The 24,835-nt window shown below is 49.3% G+C and overlaps 5 protein-coding genes across 5 annotated transcripts; 2 read left to right on the top strand and 3 right to left on the bottom strand.

Moving 5' to 3' along the window:
- Positions 1-1,953: 1,953 nt before the first annotated feature.
- Positions 1,954-3,714, bottom strand: F5B22DRAFT_639759 (cation efflux protein; the record flags this gene model as incomplete). The annotated part of the gene is made up of 1 exon (XM_047977762.1): positions 1,954-3,714. One exon carries the CDS (start codon positions 3,712-3,714, stop codon positions 1,954-1,956), a length of 1,761 nt encoding a protein of 586 aa, XP_047825938.1.
- Positions 3,715-6,946: 3,232 nt separating this feature from the next.
- F5B22DRAFT_499414 (Glyoxalase/Bleomycin resistance protein/Dihydroxybiphenyl dioxygenase) lies at positions 6,947-7,907 on the bottom strand. Its single transcript, XM_047972428.1, has one exon. It carries the CDS (start codon positions 7,647-7,649, stop codon positions 7,068-7,070), a length of 582 nt encoding a protein of 193 aa, XP_047825937.1. The 5' UTR covers positions 7,650-7,907; the 3' UTR covers positions 6,947-7,067.
- A 4,879-nt stretch (positions 7,908-12,786) lies between these two features.
- Positions 12,787-15,832, top strand: F5B22DRAFT_639757 (glycosyl hydrolase family 3 N terminal domain-containing protein; the record flags this gene model as incomplete). The annotated part of the gene is made up of 7 exons (XM_047977761.1): positions 12,787-12,978; positions 13,030-13,155; positions 13,213-13,471; positions 13,524-13,743; positions 13,794-15,096; positions 15,159-15,649; positions 15,784-15,832. The coding sequence occupies 7 exons, from the start codon at positions 12,787-12,789 to the stop codon at positions 15,830-15,832; spliced, it is 2,640 nt and encodes an 879-aa protein (XP_047825936.1).
- A 1,395-nt stretch (positions 15,833-17,227) lies between these two features.
- On the top strand, positions 17,228-20,424 carry F5B22DRAFT_626932 (uncharacterized protein). Its single transcript, XM_047976279.1, has 2 exons — positions 17,228-17,807; positions 17,956-20,424. The coding sequence occupies exons 1-2, from the start codon at positions 17,478-17,480 to the stop codon at positions 19,801-19,803; spliced, it is 2,178 nt and encodes a 725-aa protein (XP_047825935.1). The 5' UTR covers positions 17,228-17,477; the 3' UTR covers positions 19,804-20,424.
- Positions 20,425-21,654: 1,230 nt separating this feature from the next.
- Positions 21,655-23,528, bottom strand: F5B22DRAFT_651494 (general substrate transporter; the record flags this gene model as incomplete). The annotated part of the gene is made up of 3 exons (XM_047979474.1): positions 21,655-22,972; positions 23,040-23,312; positions 23,413-23,528. The coding sequence occupies 3 exons, from the start codon at positions 23,526-23,528 to the stop codon at positions 21,655-21,657; spliced, it is 1,707 nt and encodes a 568-aa protein (XP_047825934.1).
- Between the last annotated feature and the right edge of the window lie 1,307 nt (positions 23,529-24,835).

The raw sequence follows: 24,835 nt of genomic DNA, 5'->3' as shown, positions 1-24,835 counted from the left end.
ACAATGAGAATCAAGCGACTATCGACGAGGTCGGAGAAGGGAAGAGAAAATGAATGGTGAAGAGAGAAAGAGAGGGTGGCTAGGCGAAGGTGGTCATCGGCCTAGCGGCCTGAGGAAAGGCTTTTACATATAGCATCCGGTTTCATAAAGATCAGATTGGCAGCCGTACGAGCCTCAGCGGCAACCCAGCTAGGGGAGGAGGAAGGGACGGAAGTAAAGGCGGCCTACAAACGACCTGAGGCGGCTGAGATGGATGTATTGGGTGTGAGAACGGGGCGAAGGTATGCGGCTGCGGAATGGGCCAGGTAGGTAGAGAGAGGGAAGTACTAAGAAGCGGTTATTGTATGACACGATACCTACAAGCTAATAACAACTTCAGTACTCTCTACATGCAAGTATCTCTATTCCTGCCGTTGGGTTCTGCTTTTGTGTTGCGCCGCGTCGGCTGCCTGCGTTTGTGTTTGAGATATTAATGGAAGGTCAGGCTGGTGGCAGATCATCAATGCACAGGTCGCGGTTCTGTAAACATGTTATGCATGTACCAACAGCAAGTCGATCGCTGGGTTGCAAAAGTCAGTGCGCATGCCGGCGACGTTGTATGAATGATGCGGTACCTACTTAAGTATGTTTACACTGCACACATGAAAATGTGGTATGCGTGCCGTATTGCACCCGAGTCACGATGTGGCACGCAGCGAGGCCTGTGACGACAATACCAGAGCATACCTTATCTAGGGACCTGGGCTCACACACAATGCTGAGGTAGTAGTGTAGTTGCAACAAGGAATCGAAATACATTGCTAGCTATTTATCTTTGAGCGGGTAGAAATAGTTGCGACCATTTCAGAGAGATGCAGAGGCTCGCGAGAATATGCAAAACAAGAACCAAATTAGCTACCTAAAGGCATCGTGGTAGGTTGGCGCCTGGATGAACGAACCATGGGCCTGTGCATCGAATCTCAAGCCGCAGCAGGCCTGTCAACTAACTGCAAGGGACCAACATTGTTTTTTTTTTATTGGACATAAGCGCCTTGCAACAGACAGACCCCCGCGCTTAGGATCAACGTCTCATGCAAGATTGAAAGTTCCAACTTCCAACGTCTCCGAAAGGAGCGGACAAGAGAACAGGATACCTAGTCCATGAAGACCATTAGGTCAGGTTTTTTTTATTTATTAATCTAGGTATCCCACGGCCCTTATCTTGTTTGTACCACACACAGTAGGGATGCATCGTACAATCCAAACCAAGCAGATTGGATTCATGCCAAACTCATGCTGGTCGGTAAAGGATCGTACAGCTCACGAATGAGTGCGACATGCATTGGGGGGTGTTGTAGTGAAACCCTACCTGAAGAGCTACCAGTTTCACCTCGTCATGAAGGGCAAAGCACAGCAACACAGAGTCCCGCTCTTCCCGTAGCTCACACAGGGTGAACCTCGACAATAACCACTTCAATGTACGTTGTCAGACAAGAAAAAGCCGATAGGCTTGCACTCATCTTGGCTGGTCCCCCCCCCAAGAGGTCTCGTGGGCATGCAACTCATCTCACGAGCCACGCCTCCATCCAACAACATGACCTCGGGACATAGGTATCACGGCATACTCCACCTCATCAGACACAATGTAATCGCAAGTACAGTAGAGCCATTTTGGTATTACATACATTACTAGTCCACCTCTATTCTTTTATCCCCGGAGCCTTTGGACTTACTATGTATGTTGATTGATTGTGAACCCCTAGTTTTCACAACTACTACCCTGTCCCCCTTCCGCGCAGTCAAACATTGATAGCAAGAGCAGGAGGACTGGGTGTGTATTACATCACTCAAGCAATAACAAACAGCTCAGATCATCTTTTTCTTTTCTTTTCTTTTTCTTTTTTGCTTAGTTCTAGGACGCCGTCCCTTTTAATGCATTCATGTCGCAGAAACCACGACCCACCCCAGGATCTTCTAGGAATGCTGGTGTGAGTGATCGTGCTCGTGCTCGTGGCTATGAGCCGCCGAGTGACTAGATCGTCGGCTCGAGCCGGCCTTGGAACCTGGCCCAGTTGGCAATGTGCAGCAACCCTGATCCACACAATCGTCCACACAGTCTAGTAGACACCCATCACTTGGCTCGAGTTTGACATTGGTTGGGTTGGGCACCGGCGATTGTTGACCGTCCATCGTCACAGATCCCTCTTCCACATGGCTGCAGTTTTGATCCAGGCAAAATTCCGGTTGAATCGTGGCGCTATGAATTCCATAGGCATGAAGACATTTCCGCGCCTGTTTCGCAAGCTTCATGTACCTTGCCGCGCCCTCGTCGGTAATAGGAAAAGCAATCTGTATGTGCAATGAAGCCACCACCTTGGTGTCGGAAAGCTGCCAGACGTGCACATGGTGACAGCTGATGACCCCGGGCAATCCCTGGATATCATCCTTGATATCTTCAAGGTCGAGATGATCCGGTGTCGCTTGCAGGAGCACCTTGGACGTGGCCTTGGTGAGAGGAATGGCCGATTTTAGGATAATGAGAGTAATGAATAACGACACGGCTGGGTCGGCATAGTACCGTCCTGGCCAGTCAGTCAACCAAATAATTAACGCCGTGGCAATAACACCAACGTTGCCGAGCGCATCGCCTAGAACATGAAGGACCATGGCATTCATACCCATGTCCGCATGGTTGTGACCGTGACTATTCTTAGACTTGGACTTCGGTTTAGTATGGTGGTGATCGTCATGAACCCCGGAATCGCTCCTATGATGACCAACAGAGTGGCGGTCGCGCTGGCTCTTAGATACAACATCGGCGTTTTTCCCGTTGTCCTTCCCAATGAGCGGTGTGTTCTCGTCTGCGACTGGGTCGTCACGTACGGCAGTTTCCACCGTAGCATTGTCCTCCACTGAGCTGTCATCGGTCTCATCACTTTGGCTAGATCTATAGATAATATCCTGCCTGAAACTAGCAGGGTGAATATTGACTTCGTCGATGCTCGTAAAGCGGCTGCGCTTAAGGCTGCTGGCGCGTCGACGTTCCCACTTTCGCGAAGAGAAGTTTCGACTGGTATCCGAATGGCCTCCATTGTCTCCACTCTTAGTACCGTGAGACCGGATGTGGTTGGTCCTCTTAGATCCGTAATCCCCAGCCTGCACCCGGGCTACAACCACGTCGGGATAGACATCGGATACGGGTCCATTCTCGTCTGCAGGGTCGTATATAGCTCTGCCTTCCTCGGCAGCTGACACGTCGTCATGTTGGTGGACATGGTCATGGCTGTGATCCGCTCCGTGGTCATGACTGTGGCCGTGACCGTGATCATGTCCATGGCCGCCTAAGACGACGAAACCGACGAGGTTCGAGACAAGACCAAAACAGCCGACAATGAGGATTAACTTCGGGTTGGCGACTTCCTGAGGCTCCACAAACCGGGTCAATGCCTCAAGGATGATAGAAATACAAAGTGCAATTAGGAAAACGGCGTTGAAGAAGGCACCTAGGATCTCGGCTCGCACCCAGCCGTAAGAGAAGCGGTTTGTAGTGGCGCGTTTAACGACGGTGACAGCCCAGAGACCAATAATCAGTGATATGATGTCGTTGAGCATATGGAAAGCATCGGCCATCAGCGCCAGTGAATGAACCATAAAGCCCGATATTAACTCGATGAGGAAGAATGCAACATCAATGGCCAGCATGATGCTGATCCGGGTGGTTTTAGACCACGCCATCTTGGCGATTCTTGCAGTGTATTTGGTCGGCAGAAGGGTCAAGCGCGGGTGGAAATTGGTTCGTTTTCAGGTGGAAGCAGTGTCGTCGCCGATTGTCGAAGATGGAAGCTAGCGCAAAACGAAGGGGGGTGAAGAGGCAATTCGACGAGAGACGGCGCGGCTCGTCTGTGTCGGCGGACTAGTAAATATAAGTACGTTGTTGCAACGTAGAGGCTGGTGGCGATGGGACCAGGTGTCGAGCGTAGCAATAGAACTTGTGTTGAAGCTCTGGACACCCACCGACCAGGGACGGGGGTAGGAATGCCACAAAGTATTGTGTCTATGATAATGAGGTCTGTGCCTGGCTGGCTGGGGATGGGCCAAACAACACTAGAGGTTGTTAGAAACAAAAGAAAAGCGAGGCGATGAGGAGATTGTCGGCGGATAGCCCCGTTCAGGGAGAGTCGAACGGACACAAGGGCGGCGAAGGGCTAATGCAGCCGGGCTCGGCATCTGACTCGGGGAGGGGAAACGGACGATCGTGTCTGTGCGTTCGTTCTCATATCCTGGCCATCTACGTGACATACTCGGACATAGCAGAGGATAAAGAACCGATGACGGCGATGGGCTAGATGGCGACAGTAGGATAGAGAACGTTGGAAGGCTGTGGTAGAGTGTAGAACCATACCTATGTTGAAGTCTGTGATGGTGGCTGCCACTCGCGGCTTGTTGGTGTCAGCAATATTGTTACTATTACCTACAGGTAGCTAGGTAGTGTTGGGTGGTGTCGTCGCAGGCGTCGTCGTAGCGCCGTTAGTGCGCTGTTGCCGAATACGGGGTACCAGATGGAAATATTGATAGGAGCCAAAAGCTCTGATTCTCTAGGTACCGTATTCTACTTCTGCCAGTTACTTCTAGACAGAAGCTACCTACACTACCTACCTCATTAAGCAGCACTACATATTGCATACAACATCCCTTTGGCAACTCACACTTCTTTGTACATATGAAAGAAGCTATATGCACATACCATGCACCAGATCCTTCTGTACCTTGTTCAGGTGGCAGGCACGAGACACACCCATAAGGGGACGAAACAAGGGCAAAAAAACAAAAACAAAAAAAAAGGGGACCTTGAAAATTACCTCACGACGCTACCTAACTTGGCATCGTTATCAGATAAAATGTCAGATGATGGATGGCAGTCAAGTTCATGTGTATCCGGTAGGTACAAAGCTAGCTATGGTCATTATATAATCATTATCTAGACTCATCGATGCTGGTAGCTACCCACTTAGTCTCATCAGCTTTTTTTTTTTTTTTGCCCGGTCCTTACGCTAGACCTACTCTGACCTACTTATATAATACTATTGTATGTAGGTAGCCGAGTGGCTACTTGAGGTAAGTATCTACGTTGTAGACGGTCCAGGGAAGAAATCATACGATTGCCAGGTACCTACTTGTACGTGTGATATGTGATTCAATTTTGAAGCTGTCAGATTGACGTCACGATTTCTTACGTTATACCTATCTACTTGTGCATGCAGTTGAAGGAATTTCGCGGTGCTTGAAATCATGCTTCAAAAGTACTTGGATAGCTAAGTAATCTGACAGGTCAAGTTCAAGACCATGCGGGGAGATTTATGGTGTGCATAAGTAATGTATCACTAGCTTCCGGTGCTAACTAAGTAGCTAGCATTGCCGCGCTGAAGCCGCAGGATGGCACACCTGATTGATAACTAGCCGCCGTCTGCAGAGAAGAAGTTCGCATTTCCGTGCCTTTGTGCTTTTGGTGTTTTATGGTTAATATGCAGAGTACCTAATGTAGAGGTAATTAATGAGCTTATTTAATGAGCGGTATCCCGATTACGCGAGAGACTGGGTCTAGACCTGCGACCGATCAGACGATCAGAGACGATCAACATGTGCGAGGCGCCTCGCTTAAGGAGGAGAGAATAATCGCGCAAATGAACATCAGGTAGATTCAAGGATTATCTGAGAATAACTAACTGATCGAGGAAAAAAGGAAAGAAAAATAAATAAAGAAAAAGAAGAAGAAAAAGAAGAAGAAGTTGGAGGAGTCGTGGCGAATCTCACGGCTGACTGATAATTGGTGAATACCTACCAGGCACTCTAAACAACGGCACAACCCGCTGCAAGATGTCTACCTACGAACTAAGAGGGGATGGTTTAGAGGCAGAGCAAGCGACGAGAAACAATGTCCCATTGCCAAGACACGGCACGGGAAGCCACCGAGCCCTATCATCGGATTCTTCGCTGCTACTTTAACTCGATCGCCTCGACCACCCGTGCTTGTACGGGAGTATATGTGTAGCCATAGGTAGTCGACCGCACCTTATTTCTTTTATACTTCGTTATATATACCTTATATACACAACAGTCGATCGACATCACATTTCCTCGCTTCTGCTCGACACGACTCACTTCACCACGGCCAAGCCATTCATGCGCAAAGCTCGCCAGGCGACTCTGACCGTCGGATAGACGTGCCTATGTCCCATACCGGCCGCAACATGCTATTCCCGTGGCTACGCAAGTATGTACTAGGGAGGTTGGTAGAGAGACCCCGGTATGCTAATCAGAGTTCCGTTCGTCCCACTGGGCCCTGTCCCCTCCTAGGGTAGGTACCTAGGTAGGCTCGGTAGGTACAGCAATCTACCAAGTACCACCAGCAAGTAACATAGAAAAACTACGTCGACCCGGCGGGTAGATATCAAAACCTCTCGTCCAAGGTGTGAACAATGGTTCGCTCTAGGTCACTACCTCCTACTCCTACTCCTACTCCTACACAACCAACTGCAGGTATGGACCCGGTCTAGTCTTACAGCGGTAGCTTTGTCTTGTCTTAGATTACCTGCAGGGCATCACCTACCTACATACCTACAGTGTGAACTACGCCGTCGTATCGACAGGCACGCTGCAAATTCATACGTAGACTTGTATAGAGAGAGAGAGGGAGAGAGGGGGGGGGGGGGGGGGGTAGAAAGCCCGGTTACATTACTGCATGCAACATCGCAGAATATCGGTCAAGCATCGCAGTTTGTACCGAGAGCGGTGGCAGTTGCAATGCAGCCATTTTCGATCACACATTGTCGGAATTCGATCAAAGTAGCAACAGGTATCGAAGAGACGTTTGACGGATACATTGAAATTCTTATGTCTATAGACATAAGACAAGTAAGCCTAAGACAACTAATTATGATATACAAGCAAATTGGACAGCAATACGTAGTACAGCAGACCAGATTCGACCAGGTAGGTACCTAGGCCAGGAGTCAGCATGCCCTTCTTCCCAAGCCTCTATTTCTCTCTCTCCTGGCACAATCTCTCTACCTCCCAAATACCATATCGTCCTAATGAGCCGGGATGTCTTCAATGCCTCGAGGGCCAATATTCGGCCTCTTCTTGATCTCAGCCTCAGGGACACCACTCTCGAGCTTGCGAATGAGATCCTCAGGGTCAAAGTCGACACCGAGGGGGTTCTCGCGCATCTCGGGCCCCGTCAGGAACGCCGTGGTCTCCTCGTTGGTGTCGAAATTGTCCACCTGCGTCTCGAGACGATTGCCGTCCGGGTCGCGGTAGTAAAGGGACGTCGTGACACCGTGGTTCGTGCACCACACCGGGAGAATCCCAAACGCCTTGCGTTGCTTGTAGGCCGTGAACAAGGTCGATAGCGTGGGGTACGTGAAGGCGACGTGGTGCAGTCCTGCGCTCTTCTCGACTTTCCCCGGTAGGCCTGGCATTCCGATGATGGCGACACGGTGGTGCTCTTCGTCGTACGTGAGGAACGTCATGGAGTCCGTCTCGAAGCTGGCTTCGGCCCCGAGAAATGTCTTGTAGAACTTGGCCATGGTTGACACTTGTGGCGTTTGGAGCACCACGTGTGCGAGGGCCTTCGGGGATAGCACCTTGCTTGGCTTCGATTCGGTAGTCATTTTTTCAGAGGGTTGAATGTAGTAGATGATTTGGTATCGTCCAATGTGAGACTTGGTAGGTGATATGTTCTATAATAACGGTAGAAGGCGTGGTGTTGTCTTTAGTATCTTGTAAGTGATGAGCTCAGATGGCATTCATCTTGTCGCCAGCCATGCTTTATATATGCATTTCTCATCTCTGTAACTCCGAACGATCAATCAATTGGCCAATCTACCATGCTATCCACAGTGTTCTTCATCCTTCCGCTCAACCTGCTCTGTTCTCACGAATGCTGTCGCGAGCAGCGCGGTAGCTTAGGTAATTCGCGCGCGGGCTTGGGGTCCGTCCCCGGCAACTACAGTAGGTCCACATTGGCCCGAAGCTCGATCTCCGATGTTATCGCCAATGATTGATAGATCCACCGTCCGACCGTCCTTACAGTGAGTACCTAGGTAAGAGACGATAAGTTTACCTAATCTTGGCGTTGTCATTCAAAAGCCACAAGACGGTAGCTTTTCGTAAGCCGCGCGGATGGCATCAATCCTCACTCGTTATTACGGTAGTAAGGATCAGTGTAGCTATGGATACGCCGATGATTAAACGCTTTCTTAGATGACCAGTAAAATAGAAATTTCGGCGGTTATCGCGAATGATGATCCCGGTCGACTGTAAAGCTTTTGCAAATATCACTGGGTCTTTTCCGTGAATCCGTACAGACGTCATTGGTATAGCCCTTCAGCAAACACTCGGCGCTTCGGAGATGGACTAATACGCGAGGCAGCATGCATGGGCTCACCAGCAAGTCAAGATTTACCAAATACATGTTCTGGCGAAGAGATGTAAGTAAGCGTGTCTGATAGCCGGGTAAGTAAAAAATTATTGGCCCAGAAAGCCACACTGAGAGAAATCGGACAGGGCCGCATTGAGGTCAAAGTTGGAGTAACGATGGTCTTTAATGCTATCGCGTATTTGAGTCATGGTGATTCGTGCTTGGTCAACATGCATGATGAGATTGGAGAGTCTTCACCGCTGTCAGCCAAGTCAAATCCGAATACCTATTACTATCACGGAATGCCACCCTGCGGTTTTTTCTTTCTTTTTTTCGGAGACGGGGGAATCATGTTGGCTCCGGCTTCAATTCAGAGATTACAGACGCGGACGGTTCCCAATTCCACATCGCTGCTTGAGGCCTATGCATATTTAGCATTGACAAAGACAATTGCAATCATTTGAGCCCAAGCGAGTTCCAGAACCACACGGCGTCCTCTAGTGATCTTGTGCTGGGTTCCTGTACATCCCCATCGGAGCCGGATAGGTCAGAGCTCGGACAAGCAAATACGTACGAATTTTCTTCCAGATATGGAAACTGGTCTAGAAAACCCCTGGCCTCATACGAGCCAATACGGCTACCTGTACTTGTATGATGCTTTCAGAGCCTCTCGGAACAATCTTAGAGAGTCCTCCGCTGTCCCGACGCAGCTGTATTCAGAGCTTTCCGTGATCTCTTTCGTGCCGAAGAGGGTCGCATAGCTGGATGGGTCATTTCTTGGCTCAAGGTGTACACTGAAATTGGCTTAGCGGTAAGTAACGTGGAGGTATAGCAGATTGGTTAGAATGACGCCTTCCGTGTTGCCACAGCCATGAGATGTAATATGCATGCATCCCATGCAGTGGTAGGCTAGGGGTATAAACTCCGAGACGTTAAATTCTCCGAACGGCTGGAAGGCAATGAATTCAATGATAGCTTGAATTTTAATGTTTCTGTCTTTGGTGTCGACTGGTTAGCTTTCCCTTCTTGTATGAAATACTTATATATAAAGTCGCAGGTTGTTGCCGAGCAAAATGTGGTCAGTTATTAGCCTTACCCGCAAGAGGGACAATCAAAGTAACGTTCACGATTCCCCATCCGAGCATCTGGAAAGGAGATAACGGGGCAGTCTCCCAATGGGGTTCGGAGCCGACCTTCTGGCCACGTTACTCGGTAGCTTCGACTGGACTCGGCATGCGCGTACCATACGAGCTAGAATCTCCATGTCGCATGCTGGCGAAGATTTAAGATCCATTTCAGTAGCCGCCAAGGGATTCGTACCCAGATATGACTGTTCTTCGAAGCATCGGTGCATGCCCAGAGGGCACATCTCCACAGCACTCGGGCGGAGCGGTTGCGTATAGCTGGGGCTCGAAGTAAGGTCTGAGACTGGAGGATAAATTGTATGTTGCGAGATGGTAGGACTGCATACGCTGGTCTTTCTATCACGATGGGATGCATAATGACTGAGATGGTGCAATATCAGACATATCTAATAGTAATTAGGTAGTAAGTAATACTGGGATCATTAGGCTTATAGATGACACCAAACATCTGCGGTTCCGGTCATATAGAGATATTCGTCGTACAACATGAAGTTCTTGAGTTGGTACTCGGCGTGTTATGACTATGATGCGTGTTCTCAGATGGCGTTTGATGTCCAAAGTTGTATGGTGAACTGTTTCATCGACGATATCTCTGGGTACCAACCAACGCTCTGATTCATGGAAAGACTTTGCAGTCACGTCCGTGGTTCAAGCAACGACAGCCCGCAGTGAGCTGGCGGGGGCTTACTGTACAGCCGACTCGAACAATACAATGTGGATTGCTTCACTGGCCTCGACTTCATAGTTCAAGTTAGGAGACGCGTTACAACCTTGGAAGCATTAACCTACTTAGTAAGTATGTTGATAGTTGGCCTTACAGTTGGTACGTAACCGGACTGCCTCACCCGGTGTGGGTGGGTTGTTGATGGAGATGTGACAGGATGAAGATGTTACCTACCGAACCCACCTAGCTTACCCTACCTCCTAATGTACTATGGCACCATGTACTATGGTACTATGTAGGTAGGCGGATTCTGCAGACGTTGCATGGCAGATCAGATCTCTCTCCTCTGCTCTCTCTCCATACCTACCAATGCCTCCGTATCATGTATTTCCTACTCTTTACCTACTACTAGTACGTCCTGCTCCAATAAAATGATGTACGTTTACATTTCGAGTAGGGAGGTACCGTGCACAGCGCGATACTCACATATATCTACCTACAAATCTACATACAGTAACACTCTCAGTTACGTATGGACGTGAGCAATTTGGTGTGGGTGATATCATAGTGCCAGATACAGTACATCAATATTTACGCACTGTATTTTCTAGTGACCCTCCACGCTGCATTAGTGAGCGCTAGTGAGTGCCAGTGAGTGCCTAGGGCAGAATAGGTTGCCTAAATGAGAATCCGGTACCCAATCAGCGACTTCTCGGGCCGTGTTGCCGGGTCTAAAGGGTTCCTACCATAGATTTGCCAGGCATCGTAATTCAGCTTGCTTGGCGATAAGGTATTCCATTCGACCTGCCCGCCTCAGCTACAATCCCAAGGCTTCCTCGACGCCATCCCCATCATACATACCCCATCTTGGGTGCTCTGTACATACTCAATACCTCCTCAGTACACATGTAGGTAGATACTTACCAACGTGATCCGTCCACTCGGTGCTCGGGACATGGCTCCTCACAGCTTCACAGCATCTCACATGACATATTACCCAGATTGATCTTCAACTGGCTCGTTGACCATGTCGAATGAGGACCGCTGAGTGCCGAAAGCAGTCTTCTGCCCAACATGGAATGAATCCTTTGGATTTGCCGCTAGCCGAGCGTGATTGATGATAACGCCTTGCTTGGAAAAGACGCGTGCCTATAGGTGTAGATAGGCATGCTACTACTGCACTCAGTACGTAGTCGCATGAGACGAAATCTGTTACTGGCGGCCCATTCGGATGTTTCGCCTATCTCCAGCACGTTATGCAGGGATTCCAAGTCATCGATGGCTAGCTCAACCAGGTCCGGCATTGCTACGTTTCAGTAGCACTACTACGCATGTCCTTTCTCCATCCCACTCGGAACTTGCCAGGAACTGCTACTAAGTACCATCGTTAAGTGTCCTACTTATGGTGTGAATGCTGGTTGACACATTTGGCATGATCATGAGGGAAGCGACATCATCATAGGCTGCTTAACCCCAGCGACGAACCCGTTGAAATATGCTCTCACACACAGACTCTGTGCGAAGGCATAGCCATAGCCCGTCCAGCCCAATAGAACGAGTCCTCGTATTACTCTAATTAGTAATTATATGTCCTTTAACTCCTCATTCACACTTTGAAGCCTGCCCTACCTTTACTAACAAATACTATCCCTAGGCCTTATCCACTTGTAGCGACAGTAGAAGAAGAGGTTCTCTTCTACTACCTAGGTAGCTGAAACGTTCGCCGCTTACCTACGCAGAGGTCTCTTGCCATGGCCGAATCAACAGCTACTATGGTATCATTTTTGAACTCTCAGCCTAATGAACGCTCCACGTTTGCCGAAGGAACCCCCCACTCTATGTATGTACATGGACGCGCTCATATGTCCCAGGACCAGAGTCAACCTCCACCCGGTCCGTCAACGCCGTGGCTATAACCTGGCATGGGTGTTAATATATATCTCTTATCGGCTTCATCGCCCTCACTTTTCTGCGAGCCTAGCTTGGATTTGAGCCCTATCTTGTCCATCCTCCTCCACATCACGGTGTCTTTTCGGCCCCCTCTACTCTGACCAGTCTACAAGTGCAGATCATGGTCAGGTTTCCTCCTCCAAGTCAGCCTCTCATGAGCGGTGAGTTTCCTATCGAGATAACTCCATCGTCTCTGCAACCCTCAACCTCGCCCGGCGCTGTATCGCCCCAAGATCTCACAGCACGCCACCCCCAACTACTTTCGTAATTTGTGACATCTAGAAACTCTTCGGGTCTATGTTCACGTCACGCCTCGGGTCATACTATAGCGGAGTCTTTGCCCACCTTGGCAGATGCCCGCAAACTCACCAGGTGTTTTGGTTATATAGTAGTCATATGTTTCTCTTCGTCTATTCACATTGATATCATTCTAGTACTATAATACCCTATTCAAGCCTCTACTTTGTTTGGAGACCAAGTTGCTCCTGTTGAGCTTTCCTATAAGTGACGCCTGCCTACCGCCTTTTCTGGTTCATTCTTCGCCATAACAGCGTATAATATCATTGAAGTAGGGCATCTATTGCAGCCTTGTTGACTTGGTGGAACTCTTTAAAATGTCGTCCATGACAATGGAGCCCCTTGACGACCAACAATATGAGGCATCATATCCTCTCGCCTCACCCTCTGATATTAGTGGATCCAACGCAACTCCAGACACCGAATACTCGCCTCCTGACAGCCCGTTTCCTAAGCAACAGCTCTTGAATGACAGCCGATCAGTAGCGAGGAAAAAGTTGGAGTCTCTAACGACTAAGGAAAAGGTATGAGTTATGAGCAACTCACCTCAGTATCGCAAGCTAATTGTGCTGCAGGTTTCTCTTCTTACCGCTGCAGACTTCTGGAGGACTAAGGCTATCTCTGAGAAGGGCATACCGGCAATCAAAACTAGCGATGGACCAAACGGGGCTCGCGGTGGCATCTTTGTTGGAGGCACAAAGGTTAATACGACTACATCTTCATCATAAAATCAGTATTGTTAACACTGTTGAACGTAGGCAGCTCTATTTCCATGTGGCATATCCCTAGCAGCAACCTGGAATAAAGACCTACTGTACCAGGTTGGCCAGCATCTGGCTCGTGAAGTTCATGCAAGATCAGCTCAGGTTCTCCTTGCCCCGACTGTTTGCATGCACCGACACCCGTTAGGCGGCAGGAATTTCGAATCATTCTCAGAAGACCCTTTGCTCACTGGAAAGCTAGCCTCTCAGTACATCAAGGGGCTTCAGTCGAAAGGGGTTGCTGCCACTATCAAACGTCTGCTCATGTTCATCCCAAAAGTCGCCGGACATAGGCTAACCTAGTGCAGATTTCGTCACGAACGAACAGGAGACACATCGCCTGACTATCGACTCGTTAGTAATGGAGCGGCCTTTAAGAGAGCTGTATCTACGTCCTTTTGAGATCGCTGTACGGGATGCAAATCCATGGGCTGTCATGTCATCTTACAACCTTATCAATGGTGTTCATGCCGATATGAATCATCATACACTGAAAGAAATCCTGCGAGGGGAGTGGGGCTATGATGGGTATGTATCAATCTACGAGGTTCGAGCTTTTCATTAAGAGACTTTCCCAGGACGGTCATTTCGGATTGGGGAGGCACCAACTCAACAGTAGAATCAATCAAGGCAGGATGCGATATCGAGTTCCCCTACTCGACTAAATGGCGCTTCGATAAAGTCTTGAAGGCTATTGAGACCGGAGAGCTCACTTTAGGGGAGGTTAATGCAGCTGCAGAGAACGTGCTCACACTGGTCGAGCGGACGAAGGGCGGCGACATGTCGGCCGAAGAGCCAGAAAGGGAAGATGATAGAGATGACACCCGTGCACTTATCCGCTCAGCTGGTGCTGAAGGCCTGACGTTGCTGAAGAACAAAGGCGCAATACTACCCATTGATCCGGAGACATCCAAGATTGCTGTTATTGGGCCCAATGCTAACAGGGCTATTGCAGGCGGTGGTGGTAGTGCTAGTCTCAACCCTTATTACAACACGCTTCCTCTGGATAGCATCAAGCAAGCTGCAAATGGGGAGGTGATATATGCTCAAGGATGTCATATTTACAAATGGCTCCCAGTAGCATCACCCTTCTGCACCGATAAGGCCGGCAAGCCTGGTGTGACGTTAGAATGGTTTAGCGGCGACAAATTCCGTGGCGATGTTATTGTCACGCAACGCAGGATCAATACAGATCTTTTTCTATGGGATTCAGCCCCGCTGGATCAACTAGGACCCGAATGGTCAGCTATTGCAACAACGTACCTCACACCTACTTCTTCGGGGAAGCATACCATCAGTTTCATGAGCGTCGGTCCCGGCAAGTTATATCTTGACGGGAAATTGGCGCTCGATCTATGGAACTGGACTGAGGAAGGCGAGGCAATGTTTGACGGCTCTATTGATTATATGGTCGACGTTGATATGACTGCCGGCACGGCCGTTGAGTTGCGGGTGGAGATGACGAACGAGCTTCGTCCCGTCTCGAAGCAAAAACAGTTCAACATGACGCACAAGTATGGTGGATGTCGTATTGGATTCAAGGAAGAAGACCAGGTCGACTACCTTCAAGAAGCTGTGAACGCCGCCAAGGAAGCCGATATCGCCGTTGTTATCGTCGGTCTTGATGCCGAGTGGGAGTCGGAAGGTTACGATCGGAAGACGATGGATCTACCCTCCGATGGGAGCCAAGACAGACTTGTACGGGCCGTTCTCAAAGCTAACCCCCGGACGGTCGTCGTTAACCAGTCTGGTTCTCCGGTGACTATGCCTTGGGCAGACGACGTTCCTGCTATCATCCAAGCCTGGTACCAGGGCCAGGAAGCTGGCAATGCTTTGGCTGATGTCCTATTTGGTCTACGCAATCCAAGCGGCAAGCTTCCGGTAAGACTCTCATTTTGTTTCGTGTCAACCCCTTTACAACACCGCCTTACTAATCCCAACAGTCAACTTTCCCTCGTAGACTCGAAGACACCCCAGCGTATCATAATTGGCCCGGGGAGAATCTCCGCGTGCTATACGGAGAAGGGCTCTACATCGGGTACCGACATTACGACAAGGTGAAAATCGGCCCACTCTTCCCCTTCGGCCATGGCCTCTCATACACGACCTTCGAGTACGGCCGCCCATCCCTCAGCCACAAAGTCCTGACGTCGTCGGCCTCGATCCATCTCGTCATGGCGGTTACCAACACGGGACCTGTCGCAGGTGCAGAGGCAGTGCAGATTTACGTCCAGGATGAGAAGTCGACGCTCCCTCGTCCCGAGAAGGAACTTGCGGCGTTCGAAAAAGTCTCCCTCCAACCTGATGAGACCAAGCATATCACGGTGCCCCTGGATAAGTACTCTGTGGGATATTATGACCCGGCCAAGGCGGCGTGGATTGCTGAAGAGGGCACTTTCAAGGTGCTTATTGGTTCTTCTGCTGCGGATATTAGGTCAGCTCCCCACCCCAACCCTCTCTTCACTTTCCTCCACCTTCTTTAACTTACTTCACCCCCTTTTCAATTGTATTCAGCCAAGCGCAATAAGTCAGAGGTTTGGGGTTGCTAACGCGTCTCATGTTTCTTAGACATTCCATCTCGTTCGAAGTTAATGAGTCGTTCACCTGGGTATTCTAATCGAATCCATATGAGGCTGTCATTGTCCCCCTTCTCTCTATATATTTCCGAAATTCAAGTATATGATTCTGGTGACGTCGAGATCTTGGGGTCTGGCCCTGGGGATTTAATTAGAGAAGGCAAGGAGCAGATGAATGGAGAATAATTCTGATCAAAGAAGAACGAGCTGTCACCTGTTGTGTTGTGGTATAGCTTGGATGTTTAATACCCTCCTTTTTTTATATCCTTGTTTTTGGTGTCTTTTGTTGGTAGCTAGGTTGCATGGCTATGGTGGAGTGGTATGATTGAATGGAACTGGGCACAACTTTGGCAGATTGGTTTATCGTTGGCTATCATATGGCGATGGCGAAGAGTTTATACTACCCAATATAACCCCTCCTGAACCGAAGTTAGAAGTTAGCAACCAAGACAATAACGCAGAACCTCAATGGGGTATAATGTCGGAGCCGTCGCCTATGACTACACACATTTCATCTTGATCGTAAGCTTTCGAAGTCTCGCATCATAATTCTTCTTTGGTTCTATTCTTGCCCTCACTTCCACTCTTGATTATCAATTTCATTGTTAGATACATGTCAGTTGCTATGCTCACAGACTAGTTGGACGTAAGTATTAGTAGCTAATGGCTGTATAGATTCAATTCTCATAGCACGTGTTGCATAGTAAGTGTATGATAACTGGTATCTAACTAGCTTCATTAGTCCAAGGGGTTAAGGAAGGAAATGTGAATAGAACATGGTTTTTCCTAACTCCCAGATACGCAGACTCTGTAACTGAATTCGACGCTACAGGAATGGCGGCGACCCCCTATTTTGCTAATTCACTGAAATAAGCAAACCAGCGTTCTGTAACAGTGTGTTAACCTGGGCCTAGCTAATACTGATACTGAGCAGAGTGATGTCTCATGGCCGCCTATGAATATCTTAAATCAAGTTTAGATTTGAGTTTGGTATATTAGAGAAAGCTCTATTTGTTGGGATATCATTAGAATTTTGAAATAATGCTGTGAGGGTTGTGAGTGAGGTAAGGGGAAGGAGCAGAAAATACCTTCATGGGCTACTTAAAGCTCATCCGTTGTTCGACAAGGTGAATGTTTTATGTTTTAGGGATATTACTATCGAGAACAGAGCGGAATTCTTAGATGAATTTGAAAGAGTATATATATATAACATGATTTTTTCTAGAGAAACGACTTGTATTTTTATCATCTTGCTGTGAGACACCAAAGCCACTGTAGGTGCTGTAGGCACACTGTGGATACAGTGGATATAGTGGATGAAGACAGGAGCTGAAGCCTAGCCTGGCCCAGCTCAACCCAGCCAACGCATCGTCATCCACTTCGAGTTAATACTATGTACCTGGGTATGTACCTAGGCATGTACATGGATGTTACCTGTCAAAGCTGATATAGCTTCTTCTACCAGATCTACCTTACTGCAGTTCCCGGGGCGCATGAACTGACCATATGCCTAGGCTTCTTAATATAACAAAAATCCCTAACAAGCAAATTCTCACCTGGCCCGGCCAATTGATCCCCGTCCGTCGCACCCGGAAAGAATCCGCTCCCTATCGATCGATTCGCCATACTCCACATCATCCCTTCCTAGGCGCCTTATCACATTGATGGCTGCCCAGTCGGGACGTAATGGCCCGGCCATCATATAGGACCTACGGGTCTCCCGCCTACTCTGCCGCACACCACGACCCCGGCGCTTCCATCTGGGACGAGATTATGGCAGCCGGAACGAGTCTCGTGCGACGGCTGCGGGCCTACGGGAATGGCCGTGGGAGGCATTCGGCCTGGAAACTCGCCGTCAGGGGAGGCCACCAGCTGCGACGCAACTTGGTGCGCCGCCGTCTCCTCAGCTTCCCGCATCTACTGGTCGCGCTATGGGTCTTCGTTCTGCTCTGGGGCGAGAGGTGGACGTTTGCGAGTAAGGTGAACAGCTGCGACTGGGACCATTGGGAAGATTGGGTAAGTTGAATTGTCTCTCTTCTGCACCTCCTGACTACGACGTCCTATCGTGCCTTGGGGAGGAAAGGGCCGAGATATAGGAAGAGGAAATCGTAGTTGCGGCCACTTGGCACTGTCGGATCCTAGCTAACCAGGACACGACGGATAGCCACCCAGTGCAACACCCCATCGACTGGTTTTCGTCGCCGATCCTCAGATCATCGATCCTCATTCATACCCAGGGCGGCCATGGCCACTTAACCCTCTTACAATGCGCATTACCGACAACTACATGAGCAGGTCCTACACGCAAGTACAGAAGATCTTACATCCGGACACAGTCATGTTTCTAGGTGATTTATTCGATGGCGGGAGGGAGTGGAAGACGGCACATGGAGACTTTGCCGACCCGGAATGGGCCAAGGACCATCGGCCCGCCGACGAGAAGAAGTACGTGAAGCAGTGGAATAGAAAGTACGGCGAAAAATACTGGTTGAAAGAGTACGCAAGGTTCGGCCGGATATTTTTCGATAAGTGGATATGGGGAGGGACTACATCTGGTCCGCACCAGCGAGGCCGTAAACTTATTGCAAGCTTACCTGGCAACCACGACCTGGGCTTTGGGGCTGAAGTCAAGCTGCCGGTGAGGCATCGATTTAATGCTTATTTTGGTGAGACAAACAGGGTCGATGTGATTGGAAACCACACGTTTGTATCCGTCGATACAGTTTCTTTAAGTGCCGATACTTCCAACATGAAGAACCAAGTCGACTTGGGCCAAATCTACGGTCCAGTAAATGATTTCCTCGACGAGGTCAAAGCAAGAAAACGCCGTGCTGTGCAGAAGGAACTGCGGTTCTGGCGGGGAGATGTCGAGGAAGTGGTTCTTGAACACAAGGTCGAAGAACTGGAAGACGCAGATTACAGCAACTTACCAACCATGGACCCAGGCGAGGGTGCATCTGACTTCCCTACGATTCTGTTAACTCATGTCCCATTATATCGTGAGCGTGGCACTCCATGTGGTCCGATGCGCGAACATTGGCCGCCCACCAACCCCCCCAAGGGACAAACGGGTCCCGTGATCCCAGACCATCGAAACGCCATCAGCGTATCGGGCGGGTATCAATACCAAAACGTCCTTAGCGACGAAGATTCAATCAAGCTGATCAAGAGCATCGGCAACGTCATTCATGTTTTCTCAGGCGACGACCACGACTACTGCGAAGTTGTTCACTCACCAGAAAAAGAAAACGTGCGCGAAATTACTGTTAAGAGCTTCAGCATGGCCATGGGGGTACCAACTCCTGGCTTCCAGATGGTCTCGCTGTACAACCCGGTCGATGACCAAGGGAAGCCCCTCCCCAGCTCCACAGGCCGGACAATGCAGACGCACCTCTGCCTCCTCCCTAACCAGCTCTCCATGTTCCTTACCTATGCTATCCTTGGAGTCCTAACTATTCTGGTGCTCGTAGCCAGAGCGTTTCTCGTGCCGCTCCTCAATCTGCAGCCTTTCGCCCTCGAACCGATGCATCACCCCCCTTCGGCTGTGCTCCCCGTGTTTAAGGCTAAGATGGACGCAGACGACGACTACGACGCCCTCCACAACGATTCGACGTCGTCCTCAGGCACGGCGTCGAATAATCTACCGCTAGCCCGCTTCTCGTCAACGCGGACGCGGGACCAGTGGCAAGGGCAGCAGGCGAGAAACGGAACGCCACCGACGACGAAGAACGGCGGTGGCGGCAACAAAAAGACAGGAGCAACAGGTGGGAAATGGGGCTGGGCCCAGAATAAAGGCCCTAAGATCCAGATCCGTAGAGATAACACGTACTTTGATGGTGACGATGACAAGATGGCGTGGAGACCGGCTTCTTCTTATTCGGGGTTATCCGGGAGGAGAAGACGGAATACTACCGCTGCGTTCAGGGTCGTCCTGGCCGAGATGTGGACTACGTGTTGGCGGACGGCGTGGATGGTACTTTTGTTTTATGCATGGCTTACTTGGCGTGGATAAAAACAAAATGGAAATATATCTCACTTTTCTACTTCTGATATCTGTTTGCCTTTGTTTCTGGCCCCCTCTCCCCCTCCCTTTCTTTTCTATCTTTTTTTTTTTCCCGAGTCTTAATGTATAAGAAACGCTGGGATGGATATACTATGTAATACGGATACGAAACAAAAAAAGGGTGTTTGGTCTACTTGCCTACCTATCTACTTGTATAGCTAAGGGGAAGAATTTAATAGCGGAATAAAGAGACGGGGGAAACAGGAAAACTTGTATCATTATATCATCGAATTATTGCTGAAGTCAGTCAGTCAGTTAGTTAGTTATTGCTCGTTCTATTTGGCGAGGCATGGCATAACGTAACGTAACATAGGAGAGAGAAAGGGGAGAGAGGAGAGGAGGACGCGCGCAGGGCACTTACTTGGCTTGATTTTCATTCATGTGCATAGATACGCAGATAGATGTGCATGGGAAATGGAGTAAAGTTCTTATCATTACTATTTCGTTTATTTTGTTCTTTATGCTTGCTGTTGTGTTGTGTTGGTATTGGTGTTTTGTTTTTGAATTTGATATCTTGATAGTAGGGATTGAGTCATTGATACTGAATTCATCTAGAGAAGACATTCCGTCAATAAAAATAAAGGACTATATTCATATCTGCGCTTCGAGTCCTACCCACGCGGCATATCTTAAAGCAATGCCTAAAAAAATTTTTTTAAACGTAGCGAGCCAAGGCATTGTCCGTATAGATGAGTACGATCTAAGGCGCTCTCCTTTAACTTCATCCTGTGCAATAGCTTCGTCCCTTTTGTCTAGTTTGGTTGGCAACTCAGAGAGCGCACCTGGACATAAACATGGGCGTAGAGATGGAAGTGCGAGGGATCACGGACAGTGAGGGCATTGTCTTTTAATTTGGGTGGGGATTGTGATTGCCACGAGAGTATCCCCGGGGTCTAGGAGGGTATCCGCCACGGAATCCTCCCAAGTAACTGAGATTATACAATCAGGCGGAGAGAAGAGACGCCAGAAACTAGATCTATCTGTAATACCAAAGGCATTGCGTTGCAAAGCAATCATGAAAAAATATCTTACCGGTTTAAATCAGAGCTCAAATGACCTATCTAGTAGACACACTTAGAACTCATCATCGATTATACTAAGAAGTCCGTCATTCACCTAGCTATTCGCACCCGAGTCAATGTCAAATCAAAACAAGACGATAACACCACGTTGGATTCAATATTCAATGGTTGATTCTATTCGACTAATGTAATATCAACATTGATAATGACGACGACAAGACTAGAACAGCCCAGAGATCTCTACCCAAGTCATGCCATGATACAGTTATATAAGACTTTCCCTCTAGGCAGGATGAACAAACAGGTAGGGAGGTAGATTCTGACACCTGGTTGTTTTAAACGTAAAAAGCCAGCTTTGTGGCCATGTAGATTGTGTCGCGCTGTACCGACTAATGATGAAACGGTGACCGACGTGGACTGTTACCACTGCGCGATGGAGGACGAGCCTCGACCTTAAAAAAATAAACTCCGAATAGAGATGGCCTTGCTGGCCTTTGGTTTCCCTGTGAACTTGGCCGCCCAGCCAAAAAAAAACCCCCCAGCCTAGTGTCCAGTTGAATAATGTCCCCGCCTTGAACCCTTGTGCCCCGTAATTCCAATGTACTCCGACCTGTCCAACTCCGGCGCTGATAAATTGATAAGTGTATTTTATAAAAGACAAAACATATGCCGGATTATAAAGGTATATCGGGTAACGATAAAAGTATTGTCAAACATTTGGACAAAGTAACGTGAATAATCGCCAAGAATGCAAGTCGTAAGAAGTCGAGAGGCCACATCAATAGCTAAAGTCGACGTTGCTCAGTCCTAACTCGCGAACTGCTTTATCCTCTTCCGATTCGCTGTTTTCCGTGTGATGCCCTGTCGTTTGTATCGTTTGTATACTCGAATCAGTCGCTGTTGAACCTGTTCTCGAAGGTTCCAGCTCATGCTCCGTCGGTGGAATACCGCTATCAGCGAACCCTTCGTCACGCAGTTGTTGAAAGCTCCAGCTTGGTTCAAAACCCTTACTCTTCCACGCAAGGTGTACCCGTTCATACATCTCGTCGATCTGTTCAAGACTGATCTTGCTAGTTTCGAAAACCATACAATAAACGAAGATGGCCCCTAGGACACAGAAGGCCCCCCAAAGAAAAAAGACCTTGGAACCGAGAGAGGCATATCCAGTTCCTTCTTCAACTAAGAATGGCGTCCCGTATGCGATGCCAAAATTGAGTAGCCAATTGGAAGCCGTGGAAATGGACATGGATTTGGCTCGAACCTTGAGGGGATAAATCTCTGAAGTGACCACCCAGGCGACTGGGCCCCAAGATGCGGCGTAGAAGAAAACGAAAAAGGAGAGGAAAACAATAAGTAGTTTCGCAACCAGCCCCTTCATATCGGAAGCCACAGTCGAGAAGATGGCAATAACTAGTTGACATATGGCCATTCCAATCGAGCCGACGATTAAAAGCTTCCGACGGCCCCAGCTTTCGACAACGAACAGGCCGGGAACAGTAGAGACGACGTTGATGACGTTCAAGACAAGAGAAATCGTGAAGGGGTTATTAACGCCGGCACCGAGAAAGAATGTGGTCCCATAATACATAATGAAGTTGATACCAGTGAGTTGCTGGAGCATCTGAAGCCCGCAACCTGTGAGAATTCGGCGGCCAAGGTGTGGAGATCCCGTAAAGACGTCGCGGTATGATGCGCTGCCGAGAGCGAGTTCGTATTCATGGTTGGCTTCAATCTCAGCAAGCTCCTCCTGAAGGGCTGGATGTGTAATATCAAGACGTCTTAAACGACTAAGAGCGAGACCAGCTGCGAGTTTATCACCACGTTTGATGAGATATCGCGGTGTCTCTGGCAAGATGAGCAGACCAAGACTTAAGACTACGGCCCATGTGAGTTGAAGGCCGAAAGGAATCTGATAGGCAGCAGCGCCTGGTATTTGATATGTTAATTGGTTCACAATCGAAGCGGCCAATAGACCAATGGTGATGGAGAACTGATATGCGCAAACTAGTGTCCCGCGAATCCATTTGGGAGCCATCTCGGACTGATAGAGCGGAACAAGCACAGACACGGCGCCGACTCCAACGCCGGCGAAGAATCTAGATGGTTCATGTGAATACAAGGACCTTCAATATAGACATGCCTTAGTCCGAGTAGAGTACATACCTCCCGGCCAATAATAACGGAAGAGCATCGGCGGTAACCTGAAATATCACACCAAGAATGAAGACGCCGATGGAGGCAATGATGGATAAACGGCGACCTATCCAATCGCCAAAGGGAGCGGAGATCAAGGCGCCAGCAAAAGTTCCGGCACTGAGGATGGCTACGGTGATGGCGATCTGGTCGGGTCGGAGATCGAGCTCGCCGTCCTCGTCGACAGAACCGGTGCTGAATTGATCCCTAAACGATGTCATGGCGAGGATGCCATTGATGGTGCTTGTACGGGAAACAGTGTCAGCAGCGCATGGCGACACGAGAGAGAAGGGACGCAGCATGATGGAGGACAAAGCGGATGAAAGAGGAAATGTATGCTCACCCCGTATCATAGCCGAACAGAACACCGCCGGTAGCGACGAAGAGACCGACCATGATGGCGGGCGCAGAGGACCCGGCGACATTGTCGGGTTTGTGCCAGCCCATGGCAATAGCCATGGTGAATGGTGTTGGAACGTCAAGCCAGCGTAGTGGGTGATGTGACGGCGTGATCTCAGGGGTTGAGGAAGGGAGAGGAACGGGGTCCGGGTTGAGGTCGAGGTCGAGGTCGAGAACTCGGGTGGAATTGACGGGCTCGCATGGACGTCGGGTCGACTCGGTAGAAGTAGAGGTTGAGGTGGAGGTTAAGGTGGAGGTTGAAGTTGAAGTTGAGTTGGTAGTGTCGAAGAGATGTGGGTATAACACGGCGAAGGGAGAGAAACCTGGAGAGAACCTAGTGTGAGGCCTCGAGTGGTCGGGTGGAGAAGTCGACAGTTAGGACGTGGAGTTTGGATGGGTGGATGGGATGGGATGGGATGGGATGGGTTGGGTTGGTGGGTGGGCGCTGGGCGAGAGAAAAGGCGGGAGATGTCGAGGATGTGAGAGGAGCGGGCGAGCGACAGCAGAGGCCCGCCTAGAGCAGCAGCAGCAGCAGCAGCGGCGGCGGCGGAGGGCGGCACACACAAGGTCAGTCGGTCAGCAAAGACGGCCAAGAGCAAGGATCCGCCAGGATCAGCCAGCACCAGCAGCACCCACGCTATGTACTTACGCTCCCTGTCCTGTCCTGTCTGCTGATACCTACTTTAGCTAGTAGGTAGGTAGGTAGGTCTGCCCTGTAAAGCACCTCCTGTAGGTACCTGCTAGGTACATCTGTAGGTATGTAAGGTACCTAGGTATTGGAACTTGAACTGGTCGATAGCGTGCTACAGGTGCCTAGACTAGGGACAGATAGTTGGGTGCATACCTAGCGCAGCGTACTGGCTGGGTACATACATACATAGGAGGTACTGTAGGTACCATCGACTCGCCAAGATCCCTAATGCCATGCTTTGATTGGCTCTAGGGAACAAAGACGGCGTCTTTATACTTACCTAAGAACTTAAGCGAATGAGCCTAGCGAGCCAGGTAGGAAATACTCTGCCTGTTCAAGCAAGTATCTTGCATCGAGTAGAATGGACAGTGGACAGATACAACACCACAGCTGATTCAGACTGACTTAAGCAGCATCTTAGGTATCATAAAATCACGAGGCTTCGTCAGAAAGATAAATGATAGGTAGGGAACTATGTATGTCTAGAGGACGTGTAGTGACCCTAATGACTTACCTACTTCAACACTTACATAGTAGGTACATATTTACATGTACCTAAGTAGGCTGGCGGATGGTGATGGTGATGGGGATGGTGATGGGGATGGGGATGGGGATGGGGAAAAAGAATCGCCAAACACAGATCCCCAGGACTGCCCAGGCGAGCCCAGGCTACTCT

Source organism: Xylaria bambusicola (assembly GCF_022495145.1).
Source record: "Xylaria bambusicola strain CBS 139988 unplaced genomic scaffold F5B22scaffold_69, whole genome shotgun sequence".
In the NCBI taxonomy this organism is placed as follows: Eukaryota; Fungi; Ascomycota; class Sordariomycetes; order Xylariales; family Xylariaceae; genus Xylaria; species Xylaria bambusicola.
Note: the sequence above shows the minus strand (reverse complement) of the source record. Positions and strands in the feature narration are given on the sequence as shown.

Excerpts from the sequence above, each read along its gene's own strand:
- F5B22DRAFT_499414 (XM_047972428.1), bottom strand. The coding sequence starts at position 7,649 with ATGACTACCGAATCGAAGCCAAGCAAGGTGCTATCCCCGAAGGCCCTC.
- F5B22DRAFT_626932 (XM_047976279.1), top strand. The coding sequence starts at position 17,478 with ATGGCCCGGCCATCATATAGGACCTACGGGTCTCCCGCCTACTCTGCC. Across the intron at positions 17,808-17,955 it reads GGGACCATTGGGAAGATTGG|CCACCCAGTGCAACACCCCA; the intron begins GTAAGTTGAATT and ends CACGACGGATAG.